Source organism: Panthera uncia, chromosome B4 (assembly GCF_023721935.1).
Source record: "Panthera uncia isolate 11264 chromosome B4, Puncia_PCG_1.0, whole genome shotgun sequence".
NCBI lineage: Eukaryota > Metazoa > Chordata > Mammalia > Carnivora > Felidae > Panthera > Panthera uncia.
This window is the reverse complement of record NC_064809.1, coordinates 10,682,119-10,705,919: the sequence shown is the minus strand read 5'-3', so window position 1 is coordinate 10,705,919 and position 23,801 is coordinate 10,682,119. Positions and strand designations below refer to the sequence as shown.

At 49.4% G+C, this 23,801-nt stretch overlaps 1 protein-coding gene across 1 annotated transcript in view; it reads right to left on the bottom strand.

The window, feature by feature from the left end:
* Positions 1 to 15,016: 15,016 nt before the first annotated feature.
* PROSER2 (proline and serine rich 2) overlaps positions 15,017 to 23,801 on the bottom strand; it is a 45,268-nt gene continuing 36,483 nt past the window's right edge. The window contains exons 3-4 of the mRNA XM_049626846.1: positions 20,064 to 20,316; positions 15,017 to 18,026 (exon numbers count right to left, since the gene is read on the bottom strand). Of these exons, the coding sequence (XP_049482803.1) occupies positions 16,993 to 18,026; positions 20,064 to 20,316 (1,287 nt within the window). The 3' untranslated portion in view covers positions 15,017 to 16,992. The remainder of the gene's footprint in view (positions 18,027 to 20,063; positions 20,317 to 23,801) is intronic.

The window sequence follows — 23,801 nt, the reverse complement described above, 5'->3', positions numbered from 1 at the left end:
TCCCCATCACTCTCTGAGCACTTCTGGACTCTCTGGGACAAAAAAGCATTTTAGGCTGATCTTGCAGTTTTCTGTCCCAAGCTCTGGAACTGGCCATTCCCCACCCCCAAAAAAACCCAAGTCTTTTTGGCAGCCAGTGGATGGTGACAAAAACTGTCCTTGATCAACTTCATTTGGGCTCCTCTGAGCCCTCTGCTCTGCTGGAACCAGGGTGGGCTCTGTCTCTGTCCTTGCAGAATCCAGTTTGAGCAAGAACCATGCTAAGTCAGTTTATCACCAGCACCCACCCCCCCCAACCCTGACCACCCTTGCTATCTGATCAAATTCCTCGTCCCCAACCTGGACACCATATCATCCTGGTCTGCCTTCAGCAGGAATTCTGTTGAGCTGTCTAGCAGGAATGCCCTTTACGCCCATTTTTCCCCTTAGACATTTTCCATCCTCTGCCTCCCCATCTCTCCTGGGCTGTAACCCCACTTGTCATTGTTGGGGTTGGATCCAGTCTGATGTCTGTCCCCTGCCACAGACCCCCCCCCCCCCACCCCGCCCCGAATCATCTGCCTTCCCATTACTAAGAACTGTGGCAAACCATTTTTCCTTCACAGTGCGATTCGGAAATGCTTGCGGACGTTGTAATGTGGGCAGAACGTGGGAACATGTGTGTATGAACATGTGTCTACACACATTTATTTACATCTAGTTTATTTCTACTTCTATTGACATAGATTGAAAACATTGAGTGTACATCAACATCTCCGATTCCAGCCCAACCCCAAAGTGTTCATTCTAGTTTTCTCCTTTCTGTCTCAGTCACCCCCTTCTCAGGGACAAAGCTGGCTCTCATTGTCCTTAACACTTTCACTCCTACTGTATGTGACTCATCTCTTGTCACGCTGCCCCCTCATCCATGAAGAGGCCATCCCCCCCCCCCCCCCCCCCGGCCCTGGGGCCCTGTGCTGGGCCACCCCCCCCCCACCCCCCCCCCCCCCCCCCCCCCCCCCCCGCCGGCCCCCCCCCCCCTTGGCGCCCCCCCTCCCCCCCCCCCCCCCCCCCCCTTCATGGCTTTTGGCTGTCCTTGTTGTTAGGGAAGGGAGAGGGAGGAAGAGCCTATGAGAGAGCCTTTGACCATGGAATCTTCCAGTCGGGGTGATGGTCTCTGAAGCTCAGGAACCTAAGATAACCCTTGGCGATATTCACACAGACTGTTCCCTAGAGACTGAGGCTTTCTGGCTCAGGTCACCTGTGACCCTATCTGTACCTCTTAAAAAGAAGATCTGTTTGTGGCATTCAAGAGAGAACAGGTCCTTTTCCCCTTCTGTGCTTCCAAATTAGCTTCAGGCTACGCGGGTGACCTTGGATGGGTTACATGTTAATGATCCCACCAGCTTCAGGTCTGGTCAGAAAATTTTCCACGTCTTTCCCCTGGTTGTTCATGCTTTTGGGAAGCGGGCTTCGTGCCAGCAGCTTCTGGTCTGAATCTGTCCGAGCAGAGCCAGGGCTCCAGACTCCAGCGCTCATCTGGACGGTGGGCTGAGAGGGGTGAGGGGCTATTTTTGGGTTTCCCTCACACCCCCTTGCAGATTACCCTTCCAGGGTGGAGGAAGACAGACACGGTGCCATTGGACAGGAGAGACTTCAGAACCCCCTAGCATAGATAACTGGAGACTAATAGCCCCAGAGGTTGCAGGGCAAGGGGCCCATCTGCCAAGAGGCCAACGAGGCTTAAAATGCAGGGACCCTCTTCCGATTCTGTGTCTCCCTCTCTCTCTGACCCTCCCCCGTTCATGCTCTGTCTCTCTCTGTCTCAAAAATAAATAAAAACATTTTTAAAAAATTAAAAAATAAAAAAAAATGAAAAAAAAATGCAGGGACCCTCACTTGCTCAGCCTCTTCCACAGCTTGTGTGATTTGCAGTCACAGTTTTCTAGTCTTTATCTTAAAGAGGGACCCCTAAATTGTCTAAACTGTGGGTCCCACAACCTGGATCTAATGCCATGTGCCACATGACTCCCAGCCCCTGTGTATGTTCCAGAGGGCTGGGAAAGGCCCAATGACAGGACCCCCTGTGCCTGGGAAAGTGGCTTCGTGTCTCGGTCAAGAGCATCACTGCCTGGGTTCAAATCTCAGCTCTGATATTCACCTTCTGTGGGATTCTGGAAGTCACCTAACCTCACCATGCCTCAGTTTCCTCAGTACTACATGCCTCACCTCCTAGAACTGATGTGAGGATGAATACATTCATTTGTGTGTGAGCTCTGTCTGTCCATCTGTCTGTCCATCCATCTACCTACCTACCTACCTACTTATCATCTGAAACACACAGACACAGAAAGAGTCCCCAGAATAGCACTTAGGTAAATTATCTATCCACTGTGCTGCCATGAAACCGTACCTGGGTACATGTCCTGCGGCCTGGAGAGCCCTTAATCTTCCCCTCGTTCTTCAAAGCCAGAGATTGTTCCCTAACTTCTTTGCCTTATTTATGGAAGGTTTGAAAGACTCATAAAGGTTTCAGAACATTTAGAACTGGGGCTTGTGGTCCTGGGCTGCTTTGCCAGAGAGCAGCCTGGCCTCGCCCTGACTCATGGGCTCATGCACCCAGGTCAGCAGCCAGGGAAGCAAAAGGCCTGTAGCTCAGCTGTGCTGCCTCCCGGCTCTCTCCCCGAGGGAAGGGCCTGCCTTGCCCTGTCTCCGTGAGGCAGACAATGAGAGGATTGGGGGGCTCGGGAGGGGTCAGGCTTTGGGGCGCTCAGGAGGGCTGCTGGCTGGCAAAGTGAGGACAAAATGAACCGGCTTGTGGGAAAAACCACCACCACCAGTCTCAGAGGATACTCTTACCTGGAAGGTGCCTCCGCTTTGTCCTGGGAATTTCAAGCCTCCCACAGGAGATCGACCACGACCACATGGGGGACTGTGGCCCCTTTGCCACTGTCCTGCCCACCTCTTATTGTTGGAAAGCCAGGGGCTAGACTCTTGAATTTCGTTTGCATTTCTTTCTTCTTCCCTAGCCTGCTGTGTGAGGCTACAGTGAGCAACAGCTCTGGTCCGGGCTCTGGATGAGGCTGGCCTGCTGGGGCCCTGGCTGGGCCTCAGAGCTCGGGTCCTCCCGCAAGGAAACCCTCTCTAGGCACCAGCCTGTCATCCGGGGGGATTCCCTTTCTCTCCCAACTTCCCAGGACATGACCTCCGTGGTCACTACCACCATTTTCTTCCCTCCTCCTCCTCCACCCGCTGCTACCTGGCTTCTCTGCCCACCAACCAGCCTTTCCTTCCCCAACCCCACACGCATCCCGAGGTTCTGGGGTCCCAGGAAGGCTGCGGGGCTTCACTTAGCATAGGGAAGCCGTATCATTTCAGTCCCTAACAAAGCACTTTTGAAAATAAACGGTGACTGTGGGACAGTGACCACAGGCAGAGAGACACTATCCGGGTCACCAGGGCTGTGTGGCCACCCTCTCCCAACACTGGTCATTTCATACTTCCCTGGCTCAGCTGGTGTTCCAACCAGCCTGTGCGGTCCTTCCTTCCCCTTCTGGAATAACCACAATGCTTGCTTCTACTCAGGCGGAGCTCCTGCCTCCTCTGACCTGCCTCTGACTGCAGGCGAGAGCTGGCTTGTCCTGGCTGGCCAGACTGTTAGGTTTTGGGGAATTCTACAGGCCATCTGTGAAACACAGCCAGCATCTTAAAATTAAATGATATGAACTTACAATTAACTAAGGTAGTAAATACCCTAAATTCAGCACTTCCTAATTACATTGCTATTTTCTGTGCTCTTGATGTTGTTCACGTCTCCTCTGTGTTTTGCGGCAATACCATGGGCTGGTTTGCCACCGTAGCTTGCTTTCCACCTCTGTCTCGAGCGATGTCAGGTTGGTGGCTGGAAATTGGCCGTAGTGGGGGGCAGCTCCCCAACTGAAATGGCCCATCCTATAACCCAGGGCTTGATTGGCTGTTTTACGATTGTCTCTACTTCAGAAAGTGATGTGAGAAGGAAGATGTTAGTAATTCGGATTAAATGTAAGAGCATATTTTGCATCCCTTGCTATTACATTATGAATCATCCAAAAAACAGAGGGAACATCACAGCATTTGAAAACTTACCTGGTTTAGCAAAGAAGTTGCTCATGTGAAAAGAGGTTTCAGTTTCATAGATATAAATTAGTACGAAAGGGAGAGTTTACAAACGGATCACATATCAGATTTAAGGAGAATAGGGGGCACCTGGGTGGCTCAGTCAGTTGAGTGTCCGCCTTCAGCTCAGGTCATGATCTGGCAGTCCGTGAGTTCAAACCCCGTGGGCTGTGTGCTCACAGCTCAGAGGCTGGATCCTGCTTCGGATTCTGTGTCTCCCCCTCTCTCTGCCCCTCCCCTGCTCGTGCTCTCTCTCTCAAAAATAAATAAACATTAAAAAAATAAATAAACTGTAGTGTGTCTCACCTTCTGAACTTCTTTATTTTTTTTAATGTTTATTTATTTTTGAAAGAGAGAGAGACAGACAGAGCACAAGCAGGAGAGGGGCAGAGAGAGAGGGAGACAGAATCTGAAATGGGTTCCGGACTCTGAGCTGTCAGCATAGAGCCTGATGTAGGGCTCAAACCCACGAACTGTGAGATCATGCCCTGAGCGGAAGTTGGACGCTTACTTAACTGACGGAGCCCCCCAAGCGCCCCTCACCTACCGAACTTCTTGAGGACAAGGACAACTCTGTAGTTCTAACACTTAATGCCTGGCGCATATTATGTACCCCTCCCTACATGTAATGAAATAATTTATGGATTCAGTAGTTGAGCCAATGAAGGTGACGCTGTGCACTTTCCATGCATTTTCTCTTCCTGGGGAGGGACTGCATTCCAGGCCCTCTTGCACTGGGGTGTGGCCATGTAATGAGTTCAGGTAGGTTATTTGTGTGTGTGGTATGAGTAATGCCAGCCCCTCTCACACAAGACCCCCCAGAAGCCTCTTCCTTCCCTGATCTAGGGACCAAGTGTTCCTGGTGAGGTAGCCACATGACAAAGGAGGATTCCTGACCCACGAAGTGACTTTGAGTAAAAGAAGCTTTTATTTTGCTCAGCCACTAAAGTCATGGGGTTCCCTTGTTACCACAGTGTAGCCTAATCTGTCCTGACCAATACACTGAGGAAGCTGGGATGTGGCAGGTGACTTGGACCAGGCTGCATAGCTTGTCGGTGGCGGGGCCGGGCCAAGAGCCTGTCTTCATTTTCCCTGTGCATACGACCTCCCGAACACTTTTTCAGAAGTATAGAATACAATGTGGATCTGAGGTGGATTTTGTTCAAAGCCGCATTTCAGAGGGGAGCTGGTTAAGACCCACCCGTGGTGAGGCCTCCTGAGGCCACCAGCCCGGCAGGTACGCCCACCAAACATCCTCCTTCATTAGAGGATCAGCAGGTATGGCTGGCGTGTGGGGTTCAGTCTCCCATTAACCGTCATTAGCCTGGCTGATGTTTCACCCACAAGCACCCCTCCCTGGTCCTGTCATTTACCACTTCCCTCTGAGAGTATCTGGACAGGTCTGGGACTTGAAGGGAGAGAGAACCAGGTCTGGAAGGGAGACTCTCAGGACATAGAACTCAAGCCCCAAAGGCAAGCAGAAAAGATACCACCACACCCCCATTCTCAGCTGGAGAAACCTTAACTCAGTCCCACAAATATTTGTGAGTGTGGATTGTGTCGGGCATTAGACTATACTATAGTACAGTATGTATAGTATGGGCTTAATATAGCATAGTATGTATAGTATAACAGGTATAGTATAGTATTAGCATATATGTCTAATATGTGTATAGCGTAGTATAGCACAGTATAGTATATGGCATGGTGTAATATAGTATATGTAGTATAGTATAGTCTCTAGTATGGTATAATATGGCATGGTATGGTATGGTATGGTATGGCATAGCATATTATAAAGCATTAGTATAGCATAGTGTGTATGGTATAGTATTAGTATAGCATAGTACAGTATGTATAGTATACGTATAGCACAGTATAGCAGAGTATAGTATGTATAGTACAATATGTGTAGCATAATATAGCATTAGCATACAAAGCATGTATAGTGTAATATGTGTAGTATACATAGTAAAGTATGTATAGTGTAATCCGTATACATATGTATGGCATAGCATATACTACTACATACATAGTATATAACATGCTATATTACACATACTGTGCTATACTATATTATACATATCGTACTATGCATACTTTGCTATACTATACTATGTATGTATGTATATTATGCTATACTATACCATGTGTAGTATAATATGTACAGCATAGTATGCTTGTAAAGTATAATATAGCATTAACATATAGCATTGTATAGTGTGGATAGTATACAGAGTATGCATAATATATGTAAGTGTATTATTAGGATAGCATAGCATAGCAGAGTAATTTTTGTCCTTTTCTTCCTCCCCTGAAGGCAGTGTCATGACAGGTGGGTAGAGTCAGGAACATACCAGCTCACCTCCACATCACCCCACCACTCAGGGCTCTGTGACTTCCGCTTACCCCTCTCCTTGAAGCACTGTTCTTGGCTTTGTGGTTTATTTGCTTCTGTCTTGGCCACTAGGATGTAAGCCCCCCAAGACTCTTATTTTGTGCTCTGTCTCTGTTCTGCTGTCTCCCCAGCATCTAGAAAGTGTTTGTTGAATGATGGCTAGACTGCAAGTTCTGTGGCAAGGATTGCTCCCCTGCCTTACATCATGTCTTATACCAGCACTGGGTGACTGCTACCCCCCCACCTGTGCACTCCCCTGCTGACTGCTTTAGTCCCCACTTGCCCCCGGTCTTTGTACAGGCCGTGCCCTCTGCCTGGGACACTCTTCTCACCTCATAGACCCATTAACTCCTGCGTGCCCTTCAAGTCAGTTTGGCCACCTACCCTGACAGGAGCCCTTTCCTGCCCTCTGCCTCCTCCTCTGTCCTCTGTATTTCCCCTGTCACAATGCTGTCACACCTTCTTCTTTTTTAAAAATATTTATTTTTGAGAGACAGAGAGAGAGAGAGAGAGAGAGACAGAGACAGAGACAGAGCATGAGCAGGGGAGGGGCAGGAAGAGAGGGAGACACAGAATCTGAAGCAGGCTCCAGGCTCTGAGCTGTCAAGAGAGCCCGACGTGGGGCTTGAACTCACGAACCACAAGATCATGACCTCAGCCAAAGCTGGACACTTAACTGACTGAGCCACCCAAGTGCCCCAATACTGTCATACCTTCTTGCAGTTACTGTGTTTATCTGTCGGTCTTCTCCCTGGGCTGCCAGCTTGCAAGCATGGGACTGTGTGTACCCTGCTCACTAGTCCATCCTTGGTCCTTAGGGACAGCACATAATAGATGCTCCCATACTCATAGGATGAACCAATGGATGCTGATCACAGCCAACCTGTGACCTCTTGGTCCACTCAAGGCAGACCCAGAGATGCAGTGGGGGGGGTTATAGGCCCCTTGTCTGCATGAAGGTTTCCACTGATCCTCTCCCCTGTAGTCGTCATGGGCAGGACCAAGAGAGTAGCCCACGTCCACTGTTTTTTTCTCTCTCTCCCCCCGCACCCCCTTCTCTTCCTTAAATGGGATTATCTGCTTTCTCAGTTATAAAAATAACACACACTCATTGTAAGACTTCTGAGCTACTCTTGTCTTTTAGTGTCCACACACTTATTCTATGTAAGGGCTATTAATTAAACGCCTACTATATGCCAGGTGCCACACCAGGCATTGGGGATGCACATGGCAGGACATGGTCCCTACCTTCCAGGGTAGTACACTCAGCACCTATTCTGCATTTCAGGTTACCTCCCGCAGCTGCGCACCTTAGAAGGCAGGGTCTGTTTTCTGTTCACTAGCCCAGTGCCTCAGACTCACATCCATGGAGGGCTCGCTCACATCAACTCCTGGGTCCCACCTCCAGTTGCTCGTTCAGATCTGAGGTGAGTCCGCTAAGTTGCAATTCTAACAGATTTCCTGATGATGTTTATTCTGCTGGCCAGAGGAACCACACTTTGAGAAACACTGCCCTAGGCGATACCACTCTTACAGTTTTCAGAAGTTATGCACATCTGTTATCTCATTCAGTGTTTCAGAATCGCTCACCCGAGAGTGCCTATGACTGGTGAGCACTGCAGTGGACTTTTAAGCCCGGGTCTTCCTATGGGATGCTGCCCACTCTTAGTCGTACCAGGTGGCACCTGCAATCCCCACCGCCATAGGACTCCCGAGAAAGCCATGATGGGTCCACTCAGAGCAAGGGAGGTCAAGTTGCAGAGGAAGGCTCCAGGAGAACATTTCTTGGAGGGAGGGATGCAGGGTCTAAGCCCTACACTCTGGAAGGAGAACTGGCTTGGGTCCCGATGGGCTGAGAAACGGTGACTTAGTAGAAGAGTTCCTGGACCCCCTCCACCTTTCTGCAAAGGAAGGGAGCCGGCCTGGGGGCCTCCTGAGATAGGTGTGACTGGGGCCCGGATCACTCCACCTGCTTCCCGGCGGCCACTCTGGAAGCTGTGGCTGAGAGGCCCCCCTCCCTCTGCCCCAGCACCTCCCTCTGCCAGGACTGGCTGTGTAGGATGGAAAGTCTGAGGGCCACAGCCTGGCCAGACCAGCAACTCAAAATAGGCACTTCCTTCTTGGCAGTGAGGCAGCCAAGGTGCCAAGGGGTACACAATCCCCCAGTGTTCCCTGGAGCCTTTCGGGCGCTAGGCTGGGCTGCGCACTTCCTCGTCTGGGAGGAGGCCTCAGGAGGGGGCGGGAGGGCCCAGCTCTGAGAGGAGCTCTGTGAGTCCCACAGGGAAAGTAAAGGAGACGTGGAAAAGTGTGAACTTTGAAGAGGGAGTCCTCTGATGTTGTATATGTAAGCAGGAAGCCAGACCTACCCAGTTCTGGGGAAGAAAAATAAGCTCTGGAGACCTATTTTTAGAAAGCGGCAAAATTCTGTTTCTCAGTAGGCAGTGGAATTTAAATCTAAAACTTGTTTCATTGCTGAAGTAACCACAGGACTGCATGTAGGAATGGGGCCATGGTGAGCAGTCATGTCTGAGTGAGGCTATTAGGCTAGTGCCCACTCACCCCTCATGGCACTGTACTTGCTCATGGCCATTCCAGAAGTCTCTGTAGGAATTCTCATGCGGGTTTTGTGGTGGTAATGATGATCAGGTGGAGATGGTAATGATAACGGTGATCAAGATAATGGTGGTGATATTGATGCTGGTGGTGATGGTGATGATGTTGGTGAAGGTGTTGTGCCAGGCCTACACTTGACATATGTGATCTCATTCAGTCCTTACAACAGCCTTATGAGGTGAGTATAGGTCACCCGCATTTTTTCAGGTGAAGGAAGTGAGGCTCAGAGAAGTTAAGTCACACAGCCAACTATCATAGGGCTGGGATTCAAACTCAGGTCACGATACCAACAAAGCCTGCTCTACATGAACCCATCACAAAATCTCAGATTTGGGAGGGGCGACACTGAGCACAATTCCTATTGCTTTCCTCCTCCAGTGCACTTGCACCGTCTGTTTGCACACCTCCATGGCGATGGGACTCACACTCCTGTGAACACTTCTTTCCTTTCAGTCAGCTCTAGCCCCGCGAGAGCTCCCTGTGTGCAGCTCAAGTCTCTGTAGAATTTCTCCGGCTGCACAGAATTATCCGTTCTGACAGCCCTGTAAGCCTCTGGAGGCGGCTCCCATAGCCTCTGAAGGCCTTTCTGTCTGTGGGTCCGACATGCTCAGTCTTCTTAATGGTCTCTGCTCCTCATAAAGCCCTGTGGGGCTCGTGTGGAGCCTGGAATTGCATAGAGCACACTGAGTGCAAAGTATACCTCTGAAGGTGGATCTGACTTCTAGAAATAGCAAGTGGTCATTTGGAATCACTGTGCACGTGGATGATTAAGCTGAGGAAAAAAAAAGCTGGTTTAAAAGATAAAATTGAGTAATTTTTAAATCTGGCCCAAACTGGCACTGAAAGTAGTTATTCCTAGAAGAAATGAACCAAAACATAATTTAACCCCAGCAACATTCGTTATTAGATGAAGGCTAGAGCCTCGCAAGGCATGGAGATGCCCAGTTCTCTGAGCTGGCACATCCCAATAAAATGTAGACAAAACTCCACCTGCGAATGTTGGCAGGCTAGTCCTGACTTCCGACATGATCGGGGAAGGACCGCCACTTTGTGCTGCAGTTGTGTCTTGAGTGAAATCTGGTTAGAGATTTAAAATGGGGAGATGGGAGCGCCCGGGTGGCTCAGTCGGTGAAGTGTCCGACTTCAGCTCAGGTCATGATCTCACAGTTCATGAGTTCAAGCCCCGCACAGGGCTCTCTGCTGTCAGTGCAGAGCCGGCTTCGGATCCTCTGTCCCACCCTGTCTCTGCCCCTCCCCTGCCCATGCTCTCTCTCAAAAATAAATGAACGAATAAATAAAATGGGGTGATAAAGGCTAGACCCAGCACCCTGAGCTGGGTGACCTCCAGCAGAGGGTGAGGCTGAGGCCGAGGCCAGGCATGGGCCGCTGCTCTGCCTTGCCCTGCTCAGAGCACTGATGCTCTGTGCAGCCGGGTCCCGGACTTTCCACTGGAGCCTGGCTGCCTTTCCAGTAACAACCACAACTTCAAAGGACTGCCAAGGAGCAGATTGGGCAATGTCCCCGGTGAACTCGGCTAGCTGCGTGTGCTGTGTGTGCATGGGAGTCCTGCACAACGTGGGTGTTGGAAACCACGACTGGCAATTCCGGATTCCAAAAGCAAGTCCTGAAGGAGGGAGTGGAGGCATGGAACCTGCTTTGAACTGGATCCCCCGAGGCAAGGGTCACCCGCAGCAGCTCCAAGAACCCCAGCCCGCTGAAAGGCCTTTCCCAGGCCCAGGGACACAGTCCCATTCCTCTCTCCAGCTCTGCACAGCCCACTGTAATGCTCTCTCCACCAAGCCTGACTGGCGGAAATGAGTCCGTCTTCACCTGCCTTCCCTTCTTTCCCTATAGACGCCCTGCCCTCTGGTCCCTGGGAGCTGAGGCGTAGCTGCACGTCAGGGACGAGCCCCAGTGAGTGGCGGGCAGACAGAACGCTTCGGGAAGTGGCTCCGTGCAGGACAAGAAGGGCTGTGTTGAGGGGAAAGGAGATGGTGATCTCGGGGACCCTGGGGAGGGTTAGCCCTCTCCACGCCGGGGAGAAGGGACAGCTGGCAGGCATCAGCCTGCAGCAGCTTGGGCAGCTTCAGAGGGTGTGGAGAGCGGGGCATTTGCACCCCCTGCAACAAGGGTATGGACCTACTAGCCCCCCCATTCCTGCTGAAGAGGAGAGAAGGCTGCATTTTCTTATCTGTAAGGGGTTGTCACACCCCCACCCACAGGCAGCCACGAGGACTAGGTGGTAATATTTAGTACCACTCACAGTGCCCGGCATACAGACAGGACGCGGAGATTTGCTGAGTGAATCTGTGAACACTGTCATACTCGGCACCACTCGGTTCAACTCCTAAGCTTCACAAATTATTAGTTCCAGGCAACTGTTGTACATTATTAACATTTTAATTGAGTTCATTTGGTCTTTAAGATTGGACTGAAGAATAAAGGGCCTTACAAGAAGTGTCACAAACACACAGACTGTGAGTCGGGAAGAGCCTGGTCGTGGTGCCCCAGCAACTCCGGGAGGCCCTTCCGGAACCTTTCTGCTCTTTGAAAAAATCTTCACAAGGTAGAGGTTATTTCCCCCAAATTCAAAATGTTTCGACACCATCTAAGTGAAAGGATAAACTCTGTCCTATCTCATGGACCAGGAAACTATACAACGAGAGGACCAGTGGGAAGCAGAAGAGAACCTTCTAGCATTGCCCTATCAGTAACTCATCGGTGTGTGGCTTCTCTGAGGATTTACATAGTTCTACAAAGACCCCGGATGCCAGAATGCACTTTGGGTAACAAGGGCAAGCCTCTGGCAGCGCGCCCCAATACTCCAGGGGTGCACACCACTCAGAAACAATCAGCAGGTGCCGAGGACAGAAACCAACCAACTGGTCACCTAGATGCTAGTGTGCATGCACGTGCAGGCATACATGTGTGCACAGAGCTCCCTGTTCTCTGCAGCCTTTATGCCTGACACAGATTCCTCGTCCACTCAGCCCCACCCCTTAAAGGCATTTCCAGAACTCAGGTTATTGTTACCCTTGGCACAGTGCTTCACACACAAATACTGGGAGGCTGGTTTATGAAGTGTGACGTGTTTATCAAGGACTAAGTTCCATTAACCTCTGCTTCCAAATGTGAATTCCTACCTCTGGCCTGGGGTCGGACAGCACAGCCACAGCCTTTACAGCAGGTGGCAGGGGGGGCATGGGAGGGGGGTGACCCCTGAATTCTGAACCTAAGCCACCACGCTAGGAGCTCCAGCGCCCAGAGAGCAGACCCCGAGGCCCTTCCAAGGGTGGGTCTTCCCTTGGAAAAGGTTTTCTGAACCTCAGAAGCAAGTTCAGCTGGGGAAGTAGCTGGCTTCATGGAGCTTGAAGAAGCGGAGGGAGTCAGGAAAAGCTACCTCGAACTCAACCAGTGGGGCCGGGAGATTCCTTCAGATTCGGTTTTGCTCTAGATCCTGGCACACCCCCAAAGCAGAAAGGCCTGGGGACTGCCAAGGAATCTGGAAGGCAGAAAACAACACCAGGAGGCGTCCCAGGATCACACAGTTCTCAGGGAGGGGTGGACCCTGCTCCCACCTTAGGGCCATTTATGGTTCTTACAGCCTTTCGCCATTTCGGTTTTCTGGGCCATTTCTGGAAATCACCATGTTTCCCCTGCATTAGCTCATTGTTGACTGAAAGTTCATATGGGTTAGATAATAAGAAGCAATCTTTACAGAGCCTGGCTGGCAGGTGCGGTGATGGGTGTCTGCCTGGCTCCTGGGGTCAGCAGTGGCCTCCCCAAAAGGCCAGTAGCCAGGAAGAGGGTGAGCTGGCTGCTGATGTCAGTGCTTGGTATTTCTTAAGTGTTAGGATCCGGAACATGTAGGGAAGGGTTTTGTTAACTTTTTTTTTTTTTCAATAAAGAGACATTTTAGAAGGACTAGAAACATTCACACACAAAGGTTGACCATTCTTAATGCTAAAAAGCGTGAGCTAAAAAGCGTGGGCTGGAAAGTGCCCTCTGGTCTCCATCCCACTGCCCGGATTCTTCTCTGGGTGGAGGGACAGATTTCTCCCCAGCAGCGCTTCCACTCATGGGGAAGAGGGCGAACCCTGCGGGCCTGGTCAGCAAGTGGCCGCATTCCTGGCACAGACACACGGCCAGCGGCCTCTGTTGCAGAGTCCCCATCTTCCCAGGACACGGCGACTCACAGCCCTGCCTTCTCTTTTCTCAGGTATCTGAGAGCAGGGCTTGTCCAGCGAGGAGATTAGAAAAGGATACGAGCTCATTCCCATACGGTAAAGCCAGAGAAAGCCTTGCTGTGAAGAGAACAAACAGAACCTGTTTGGTGGCTTGTCATTTCAATGACAACACGAACCTTTCACAGGTGAGCATTCCTCACACGCCTCCCCTTCCTCCTGCCCCTGGTGGGGGCGGGTGGGCGGGCAGTGGGGTCACCCAGCGGGAGCAGGGGAAAAACACGAAAACAAGTTACATGCCTTCAGAGAACCCAGGGGTTTGATGACAAACATTTAAGAACCCAAGGGAGAGTCGAGGGAGAAAAGTTTATTAAAACTTGCCCAGGCGATAAAAATCACTCCAAGAAGAAACAATGCCTCATTCTGCTACCTCGTTTAGGGAAACAGCACAGCAGGTACACGTTTCTTGATAAGAGTGTATTGTTTTCATATTTATCTTGTTTCTCTCTCTTCACTCCTCTTGAATAAACATAAAGAACTGATTTCTTAGATCACCTGTACGAAAAACATCACCACCAAATCCTCTGAAGAGTCAGAGTCCTCATAGCCAGAGCGGTTGGAATTTAACAAGAGAACACATTTCTGATTGAAAAAAATTTTATTTATTTATTTTTGAGAGAGAGAGAGAGAGAGAGAGAGAGCGAGCAGGGGAGGGGCAGAGAGAGAAGGAGACAGATTCCCAAGCAGGCTCTGCATGGTCAGCGCAGAGCCCAACATGGGGCTCGAACCCACAAACCACAAGATCATGACTGAGCTGAAACCAAGAGTTGGACATTCAGTGACTGAGCCACCCCAGGGCTCCCCGTTTCTGATTTTTCACAAATAAAAAGGCCAATCCTAAGGGTCCCTTGAGGCCTCACTTATGAACTCTGCTAAGGTCTCCATGAAAGCTGGTTTCAAAAGGGGAGCCCCTGTGGGGGCCCCCCCATGAGGAATCTTGCATGAAGAACCCCATACTGGAGCAGGCTCAGGCCGTGTGCACTTTGAGAGACTCAGTGACACCCTGTGCCTCAACAGGGCTTGTGAGAGGACAGTGTGAGCTGGGGTGAGAAAAGCAGAGATCAGACTTTCTGCCAGTTTTGTGTGGATTAGCAGGCACAGAGAAGTCACCCAGCGGAGCGGGCAGGAGAGGGGCCGGGACAGATGCTTCACTCTGGTAACTGCTAAGTATTACTGTTTGCAGGTGAGACTCTGGTTTGGCCATGTGTACATACTCTCCTAAAAGCAAAAAATTTTCTTCCCCCTGATTTCAAGTATTAAGATAAATGGAGAATGATTTACAGGTATCACTTTGAAAACAATTAGGCACTTAAGATTCATCTTTTCTTTTCGTTACAATTTTGCTTTGAAATGTGGTCCTTACAATTCCCTTGAAGATGACCCCTTGTGAATGTCTAATGCCTCTTTGCAAAGTAGATGTTTTTGTTAATGTGATATGCACACATACAGGAGTTAGTTCATCAGCAGCTGTAATTTGAGCCTCATACAAAACATGGCTTTCATTACTAGGGTTCGGGGCCCAAGAAATGACCAGATTAATAGCCAGTATAATTATGAATAAATAGAAGGAAAGGTTATAACCACTTAAAATAACTGAGTGTAAGTATAAAATGCAAAAACAAAGCTGTTTATACTTAAATCTCTACATTTATTTTTCCAAAAATGTCATTACGAGAACAAATATACTCCTGTATAGTCAAGTTCACCTTAATCACAATGAAGTCATAGGATAACTTAAAAGAGATAATCCTCGTATTTAAAGGATGTTTAAAATGTCAGCCATAATCAAGACCCTCTAATTTGAAACACCATGTACGGCATCTCACTTTGTAAAAAGGTAATACATCCCTCAAGACTTCTTCAAACAAATCCAACATAAATAGGAGTACAATAAAAACTATTTTCAAAACCAAAAAAATCAAAGCACCTATTTAAATTAAATCCATCAAGAGTCTATAAGATTATTTCAGGAGGACACGGGCCGGATGAGACACTAAAAACTATAGTTCTAAGGAAAAAAATGACAATCATTTTATGTAACTTGCTATAAGGCAGATACATACTATATACGAATACTATAAAGGACGCACTTCACAGCACATTTAAAAGTATGAATTGAAATAATACTCAACAGGAAGAAACTGATTCTGTGACACTGGCTGAGACAGAGTAACAGAAGGGCGTGACTTAAAAGCGTGGCCCTTCCCAGTCTATTTTTAGAGGCTTAAGACTCCAGCCTTAAATAGTTTTAATAATGCTTGTGGCTACAACTCAGCTTGTAAAACATAGTCTGGGAGAATACAGTTCTTTTCACATCGTGTAAACCAGTTTGCTGCTTTTTCCCCTTGAAAACTAATCCCAAGGTCTTGCTCCCAGAACACGAAGGGGTCTTAAGAATTTCTTTGTTTCCGTCTGTTAGGTAGCTGCCTTGGAACATGCACAACTAAAATTGGGTGATAAGCTGAAAGCAGGTTAAAATTTGGTGATACATCTCTTAAAAGTGTTCTTCTCTAAAGAAGGAACTGTCTGCTTATCTGGAAGCCTACCTGGGCTATTACTCTTCTTGTGTACAGAGCAACTTATGGGTGAGGAGAAAGCACTTTGATTATGGAGATGTGCCTTTTTCAAGGTGCCAGTCTCGATGTCACCCATCACAGCTGGGACAGCAGCATCTGTCAAGGGAACGGGAAGGCCTGTCTCGCATCCTGTAGTCACTTGATAGGGTTTTAAGAAGTTTATGTATGTGTACTAATGAATGTGCATACGATACCTGTGTGTGTGTGTGTGTGTGTGTGTGTGTGCGTGCGCGCACATAGGCTTCTATAAACACATATTATGTACACGTATATACACAATACACACTCACCCACGTATCCCCCAGTGACATGGCCCCCGCGGTCTGATCAGACTTGCTTTCTGAAAATTACCACCTTTTCCAAACCCACCCTTTTCCATTCCACTCCCAGAACTCAAAATTATAGTAAATCATACTCTAAAGGTTTCATTTCAATTTTCAATTAAAAAACAGGCAAACCAAATTCTACCCAGAAACAAAGGCACATCTAGGGCTAACACACCATCCTTTATCCTTCAGAACCAAACAGAAGACCCAAAGAAGTATTTGAAGACATTACGAAAATTAAACAGGCATTTCGTTTTTATTTTCTTAGAAAAGGAGGGGGAGATCCCGGTCATAGATAACTGAGTGTAAGAGACCTAAACTGGCTTGCGTGTCACGTCCTTGGGATAAAAGTCAACATTAGGGACTGAAGAATAACAAATCAGACCCAATCCCCCTCCTTCTGAATCCTCAAAAGATACGATGGCATTTCGGGTGTTAACGGTTATTCTCTGAGCCCCCGGAAAAAGGAAGACAAGATATGGGGCCGGACTGTCTTTCACAGAAGGCTATTCCTACTCAGATGCGGCCACAGAGCCGGGTGGCACTTACTGTCCCCAGTCCCTCGGCCCAGACCACGGAGTCCTGGCACCTGTCACGTGTCTCCCTGCACAGGGCACAGCACGGGGGCTGTTGCTCCGCCCCTTACGTGCACACCCCCTGCCCTGGCCACCCAGCCTCCCCAGCCCCGCTCTCATTCTCCATCACAAGTTCTCCTTGAGGAGGCCGAGCTTCCGCAGGGCCTCCCGGCGGGCCTCCTCCGTGGAACCGCGGCCAGAGAACTGGACGGTGATGCCCTGGGGTCTGAAGCCCACAGCCCTGGGCAGTGAACCTGACCGCTTCCTAGCATCCTGGCCGCAGTCCGGCTGCCGGTGCTCGTAAAAGCTCTTGCTGGCGTTCTGGCGAGCGAGTTTGCTGGTGAGAGCCGGGTCTGGACGGAAGGTGACAGTTTTTCCGGTCGAGACGAAGGCACTGGGCTCGCTCTTCAGGACGTCGTGGATGCTCTGGAAGCCGTTGGCCAGCGGCGGGGACCATTCCGTCTGCACGCCTCGGGACCGCTGAGCGCCGGGCTGCCCGCCGGCCTGCACGGACACGGCTTCGTGGACGGGGCCGGCCTCGCTCCGGCCACGCGGCCCCTGCTCCGGAGAGCCGCTGCTCCCCTGCTCCGCGAGGTCACCCCCGGGGGCCCGGCCTTCGGGGTCCCCCGGGGACAGGAAAGAGACCCCGTTGATGTTGGCCAACACCCGGGCCTTCCGCTCCTGCACGCTGACCGCCGCCCTGGAGATGGTCTTGTTGAACTCCTTCCCCGCGCTGTTGGTCACGCTGATGTTGCTGGGGAAGCGGTGAAGCTTGGGCGCCGGCTGCGCCGGGTGTCTGTGCCACGGGAGGCGGCCCCCCGTCCGAGGGGTCGCCGAGGGCAGCGTCCTCCACTCCCCGGGCCTGCCCTCCTCGGTGGGGGACGCCGGTGAAAATGTTTCACTTCCCGCCAACTTCTCGGACATTTTCTGAGCGATAACCAGGGGGGTGGGAACGGAGCGGGGCAGTTTGGGGTGCTCCGCGGGAGCAGCGGGGGCCGGCAGCTCTCTCCTGGGGGGCTCTGTCGCCGGGGCGGCCACCGGCTGGGAGGGCAGCACCGGATGGGCCTCTGGAGCCTCGGGGTCTGGTGATGGACGACCCTGGGCTTCTGGTTTCCCGCATTCGAGGACCGGACTGTCTTCCTTCCCGGCAGGGCCAGCCCCTGAAAAGGAGGCAGAATCTTCATAAGCTACCACCTTATGTAAAAATAAATGCATCCCATTGCTTTCTTGCTGAATTTAAGAGCCCCCCCCCCCCCAGGGGGACATAATGCCATTGTCAGCGGCAGCACCTCCTGTCACCTAAACTCCCTGGAACAGTGAAGGAGAAGGTCCTGGGTGAGTCTCACCCCCTACTTGGCAAGAAGGAAACGATCAGTGATGGTGAAAGACTCGCGTCTGAATGCTCGGGACCTGGGACGCACACCGCGCACGCGCACGCAGGCTTCTAAGGAGGCGAGTAAACAGGAGGGAACGATAACCCTCCTGGGAGGGGGTGTCACCGAGGGAAAATGGAGACGGGACGGACGGGTGGCATCCTCCTCCGCCTAAACAGATACAGATCGCAGGTCACCCAATACTATTTGCACTTACAATCACGCATCTGTCTCCCACTGCAAAACTGTAAGCCGTGTCTAATTTTTATCCCTGTATCCTTAGAATCTCACCCAACGCCTGCTGGGGCAGGCACTTAAAACCGCTGTGGAAGTATCATGTTAGACACTGATGGGCAAGGCGGCTTTCTCTCCATTAAGTGTTTTCCTTGGCACAAGCAGATGATCTGGCACTTTTAAAGGACCAGCAGGTGCAAATGCATTTTAGGAACTACACTTCAAAGACGTGTGATAAAAACGGGACATCTGTAATTAAGTCTCTTCTTTGAAGACACGGCTGTAAACTAAGCTCCTCATCTGGAGTCTGGAACCCCAGTCTGTGAAATCGGTGTAATGCACAGCCTCACGCGCACACACGCACACAGAGGGAGAAAAAGTATTTCTAGACGCTTGTGACAAATGGCAGTATTTTGTAGTAAGAGCCAAAATACTTTCCCTTCTGTTTTTCCCTCCTCCTTTCTAATCCTTATCCCCTTGCTATGTTTATTTCCAACATCTTTTCCAGTCAGGAGAAACAGTGCAAGACAATCCCACCTCATCCACCCCCTTGCTCTTCTCACAGCACTCAAAGGACAAAAAGCACGCCTCTCCTTTGAGGCTGCCCTGAATCCAACAGACCTGCAAAGTAGACACTAAGCCAAACTCTTGCTGCCCTTTTCCTGTTTTCCTGAACCAGCTAACTTTTTAGCCCAAATACTCCCAACTTGGGAAGTCATGCCATAGAAAGAGGGGGCATAAGATTGTTCAAAATCTGAGATCAAACCTCACAGGCTAAAAATATATATATAAACAGAACCTTGTATGTTCTGTTTGTAGAATGAATTGTTATACCTGGAAGTCAATTCCAATTTTCTTTCTTTCTTTTTACTATACAGTAAAGCCTTGGGTTGCAAGTAACATGTTCTGCGAGTGTTCCACAAGATGAGCAAACTTTCTTTTTTTTTTTTTAATATTAACAAAAATTTTATTCATTTTTGAGAGACAGAGTGCGAGCAGGGATGGGGCAGAGAGAGAGGGAGACACAGAATCGGAAGCAGGCTCCAGGCTCTGAGCTATCTGTCAGCACAGAGCCTGACACGGGGCTCAGACTCAAAAGCCACGAGATCATGACCTGAGCTGAAGTTGGACACTTAACCGACTGAGCCACCCAGGCGCCCCAAGACAAGCAAACGTTTCCAATAAATTTTAACTTAATAAACGAGCAAGACTGGTATCAGTAGTACGTGATGCTGAACATCACATGATCACAACCGAGCCAATGGTTCTTGAAATTCGCTTTGATATACGAGTGCTTTGGATTACAAGCATGTTTCTGGAACGAATTATGCTCACAAACCAAGGTTTTACTGTATATGAAATAGATTCGTATGGTCTGCCAGTCTCATTCTTTATTCTAGTTCCTTTGAACTTTCCCTTCATGTGTTATCTCCTAATATGCTACGAAAGCATCTACTGGTTGGATACTCAAACTCCACCCTGCAAAAACCCCCACAGCGTCCACACTGGCACACACACGGGAAGACCACAGTGTCCCGAATGACACTAACGAACCGAGTCAGAGGCTGGGGACTGGGCTTTGCTCCTCACCTGCTGTCTCAGTCGCAGCCGGGAGGAACTCGGGTTCCCCCTCCTCAGGTGCTGGCTGCACTAAATCGATGACATCTCCCGGCTCCGAGTGACTGGAAGTGCTCTCGTTCAGAGACCCTGGAGAGTGGGAGTGCACACCGCTGTCACACAGGACTTGCTCCTCACAATCATCTTCCAGGGAATCAATAGTCTCTTCAAAAAACAGGATGACATCCTTTTCCTCATGTGTCAGGTACTTGAGGCTCTCATCATCCTGTGTTAACGGGTGTGGGGGTTGGGAACGGAAGGGAGAAAGCAAACAGTTGTTTTGCTGAAGAGAGAAGCCATGACAAAGTCAGGATCTCTTGCAGAGCCCTGGGTGGAATCCACGTCCCTCTACAAGTTCCCGTCGGGGAGGATCTGCCATTCAGGTGGCCCCACTGACAAACCCGTGCCTGTGTCCTCCCCGTGGTACCTGCGTGAAAAAGAATGCTGCCAAGAAACTGTAGCAAGTAAAGCGTCTTAGAATCTATTATTAACTCCAGTCTTATGGCTCCTAGGGAGTCAATGGCAGAAAAAGAATTCTTCTCCAAGCCTCCTTGGGAAGGAACACTGTTCTCGACTTCCTGCTCTCTGATGTCTTCCCACAATAGCAGTGGGGGACATCTTTGGATAAAGACAATGGCCACGAATGCACATATTTAGCTTCCTCTCCTCCAGAAACCTCACGAAAACAATAATGGGATTCATTTTTGTTGGAAGGCACCAATCACAAAGACAAAAAAGAAGAGGAAAAGAGACAGCAGTAACAGAGTGTGGGAAGTTAGGCAGCCGCAGGACAGGTGCAGCCGACTCCGGAGACCCAAGGAATCTGATTTTTAGCAGCTGTGGGAAGCCGGTGACCCACCTGCTGAGTACAAGGGAGCCCCTCGCTGCCCCCCCCCCCCCATTCGCAGGTGCTGAGGGTACTGGGAGCGGGGCCAAGAGGAGCGGGGCCAAGAGGGCCAAGAGGAAGGGCCACTTCTGTGTAAAGAGCAGAAGTGGTTCAGCAGGAATGAGGTCATCCCGGCAGAAAACTAGATGTTTTTTAAAAGAAGGTAAAAGAGGGATCTGAAGCAGAGTTGACAGTGAGAGACCACAATGAAAACGAGCAGTAAAGGAAGCCAACCTGATGCCCTCTGGACTGAAGTCTGGAAGTCTTCCCTGAGGTATCTGAATCCAAGGGCCAAAGGGGCCGACGCCATGGGCTCCCCAACGAAGCAGCTCAGCCACATGCCCCTACAGGGGAGAGGACAGTCAACCAACCCCCTGATTTCTGACCAGCTTCTCAACGTTCTCCTCTTAAACACGTGCACACGCCTAAGGATCACGGAGTCTCACCATGAAAGACGCAGCCGAACAGACAAAAAGGAAAAGAAAGCAATTTACAAAAACAAACTATGCAGAATGATGACAGTTTCAACAAGATTACCATTCATATCCTCAGGGAGTTGTGGAGATACTGAATCCATCAAGAATATGATCTTATTTAAAAAAAAAAAACCCACAAGACAAAAACACAGCTCTTCGAAATTAACACTCGGACCACAGGACTGAAAAACGAAATAAAAGCCTACAAGGTAAAGTGGAGACACTAGTAAAGTAAAACAAATAGTCAAAATTTGTTTTAAAATAAGGAAGATAAGAAAATCAGAGGATAAGTATGGGAGGGCCAACATCTGAAATAATGAGAGCTCCAGAAAGATAAATCAGAAAAGTAGAGGGGAAGAAAGTAATCAAAATAAATAAGTAAAATAAGGAGAGGCCCCTGGGCTGAGAGACCTGAGTTTCCGAATGTAAAGGGGCCGTCAGAAAATCTAATGAACAAGAATGAAACAGACCTATGCGGGCTGAGGGACCTCCCTGTGAAATCTCAGGACACCGACGACACCGGAGGGCAAGGGCAAGATCGTGAAAGCTCCCCAGAGAGAAAAAACAGGTCACAAAACAAAAGACCAGGAATCAGAACAGCAACAGACTTCTCAGCAGGAAGCCAGAAGATAGTGTCATGATTCCTTTAAGATTCGGAGTGAATGGAGAACTAGAATTCTACCCCTAACCAAATTAAGGTTATGGTAGAATAAAGATGTTTTAAGATACGTGAGGTCTACACAGTGCATCCCCCACATGTGCCTTTCTCAGAAAGCTTCTGCAGGGTGGTAGGGGAATGTGGTTTTCCCCTAGATGAGGGAGTAAACCAAGAAACAACACAGGACCAGGGGAGGATGAGAGAAAGCCAAAGGGGATCTCGGGACTCAACTGACATCCCCAGGATGTCAGCCGTGCAGACAACAACCAGTCTGATGCACAGCAAGCCAGAGGGCTGAGAGCACAAAGCAAGCAAATAAAACCCGAAAGGTTATTAACCATAGAAAACTATGGTTATGAGAAAAATCACATATCTATGAACCCATTTACCTAGAGTAACGTGCACACATACACACACCTACATGCACACACACACACACACACACACGCATATATATTAATTATATTCATATTCACAGTAGCGAGAGAACAAAAATGTCCAGGGGTGCCTGGGTGGCTCAGTTGGTTAAGCATCTGACTCTTTGATTTCTGCTCTGGTCATGATCTTGTGGTTGTGAGATCGAGCCCTGCATCAGGCTCTGTGCTAACAGTATGGAGCCTGCTTGGGATTCTCTCTCTCCCTCTCTCTGCATCTCCTTTACTCCCTCGCTCTCTCTCAAAATAAATAAACATTAAAAAAAATGTCCAACAATAAGGGTATGGTTAAACAAATCAAGGCACATTCACAGACAGAATATTACACAGGAATCTTAAATGGTGTTTTCCGAACAATGTAATGCTAAGTGAGAAAAATGCAGATGGAAAGTAAGAGTTGTCTCTCAAGTATGTGCATACTTAATATATACCCACATACATAAAATACTGGGAGGATATAGAGTAAAATGTCAATTAGAAAGCAAATAACAAATGGGTAGGAGTTAAAAGTCGTGTCCTCTAGTGAGTAGGAAGTTGGGGGAGGGGTGCTTTTCATAACACTTTGAAGCTACTTGACCCTCTATGAGTGTGAACTTTGATAAAACAACAGAAAAGGTGTGGAAGCAAACTCAGTTAAGAGCTGACCCAGGCGGTGCAGGGGAATGCTTTTCACACTGGGATCTGAGAGGTTACGCAAATGTGCGCCAGCCCGCCCAAAGCACCTGACTCCCAGACCATCCCAGAGCCTGCTGGCTCCACAGATTTAGAGACCGTTCTTTCGTTTAAGGCATCCATTTGTTTTTGGTATAATTAACCCAAGAATACATGCAAATGTCTCCACTGGGCTTGACTGTATTAGCTTGATCCTCAAGGCCGGAGGATTCAGGGAAAGGCACCTGTCTGCACCCGGGTTCGGTGGGCAGACAGAATGGAAAGTCTCTGGAGAGAGATCCACAGCATGGGTTGGGTCAGGAGACAGAGCAGAATGCGGCTCGGGAGAATAAGCAATACACATCCACCAGATATAAACCTATATACAAGTGCTGGGTCACAGATATGTGTCCATTATGGTAGATACAAACAGTTCTCCCAAATGCCTGTCCCAGTGTGATTCCCATGGGCACGCCTGCTTGTTCTCCCCATGCAGCTGGCATACGCGAGTCTCATTCTGATGTCCGGTCCATTCCCAAGAAGATGAACAGTGTTGGGCCATGTTTTTTCCCCATGATACTTAACTAGCCATTTGGAGATCCTCAT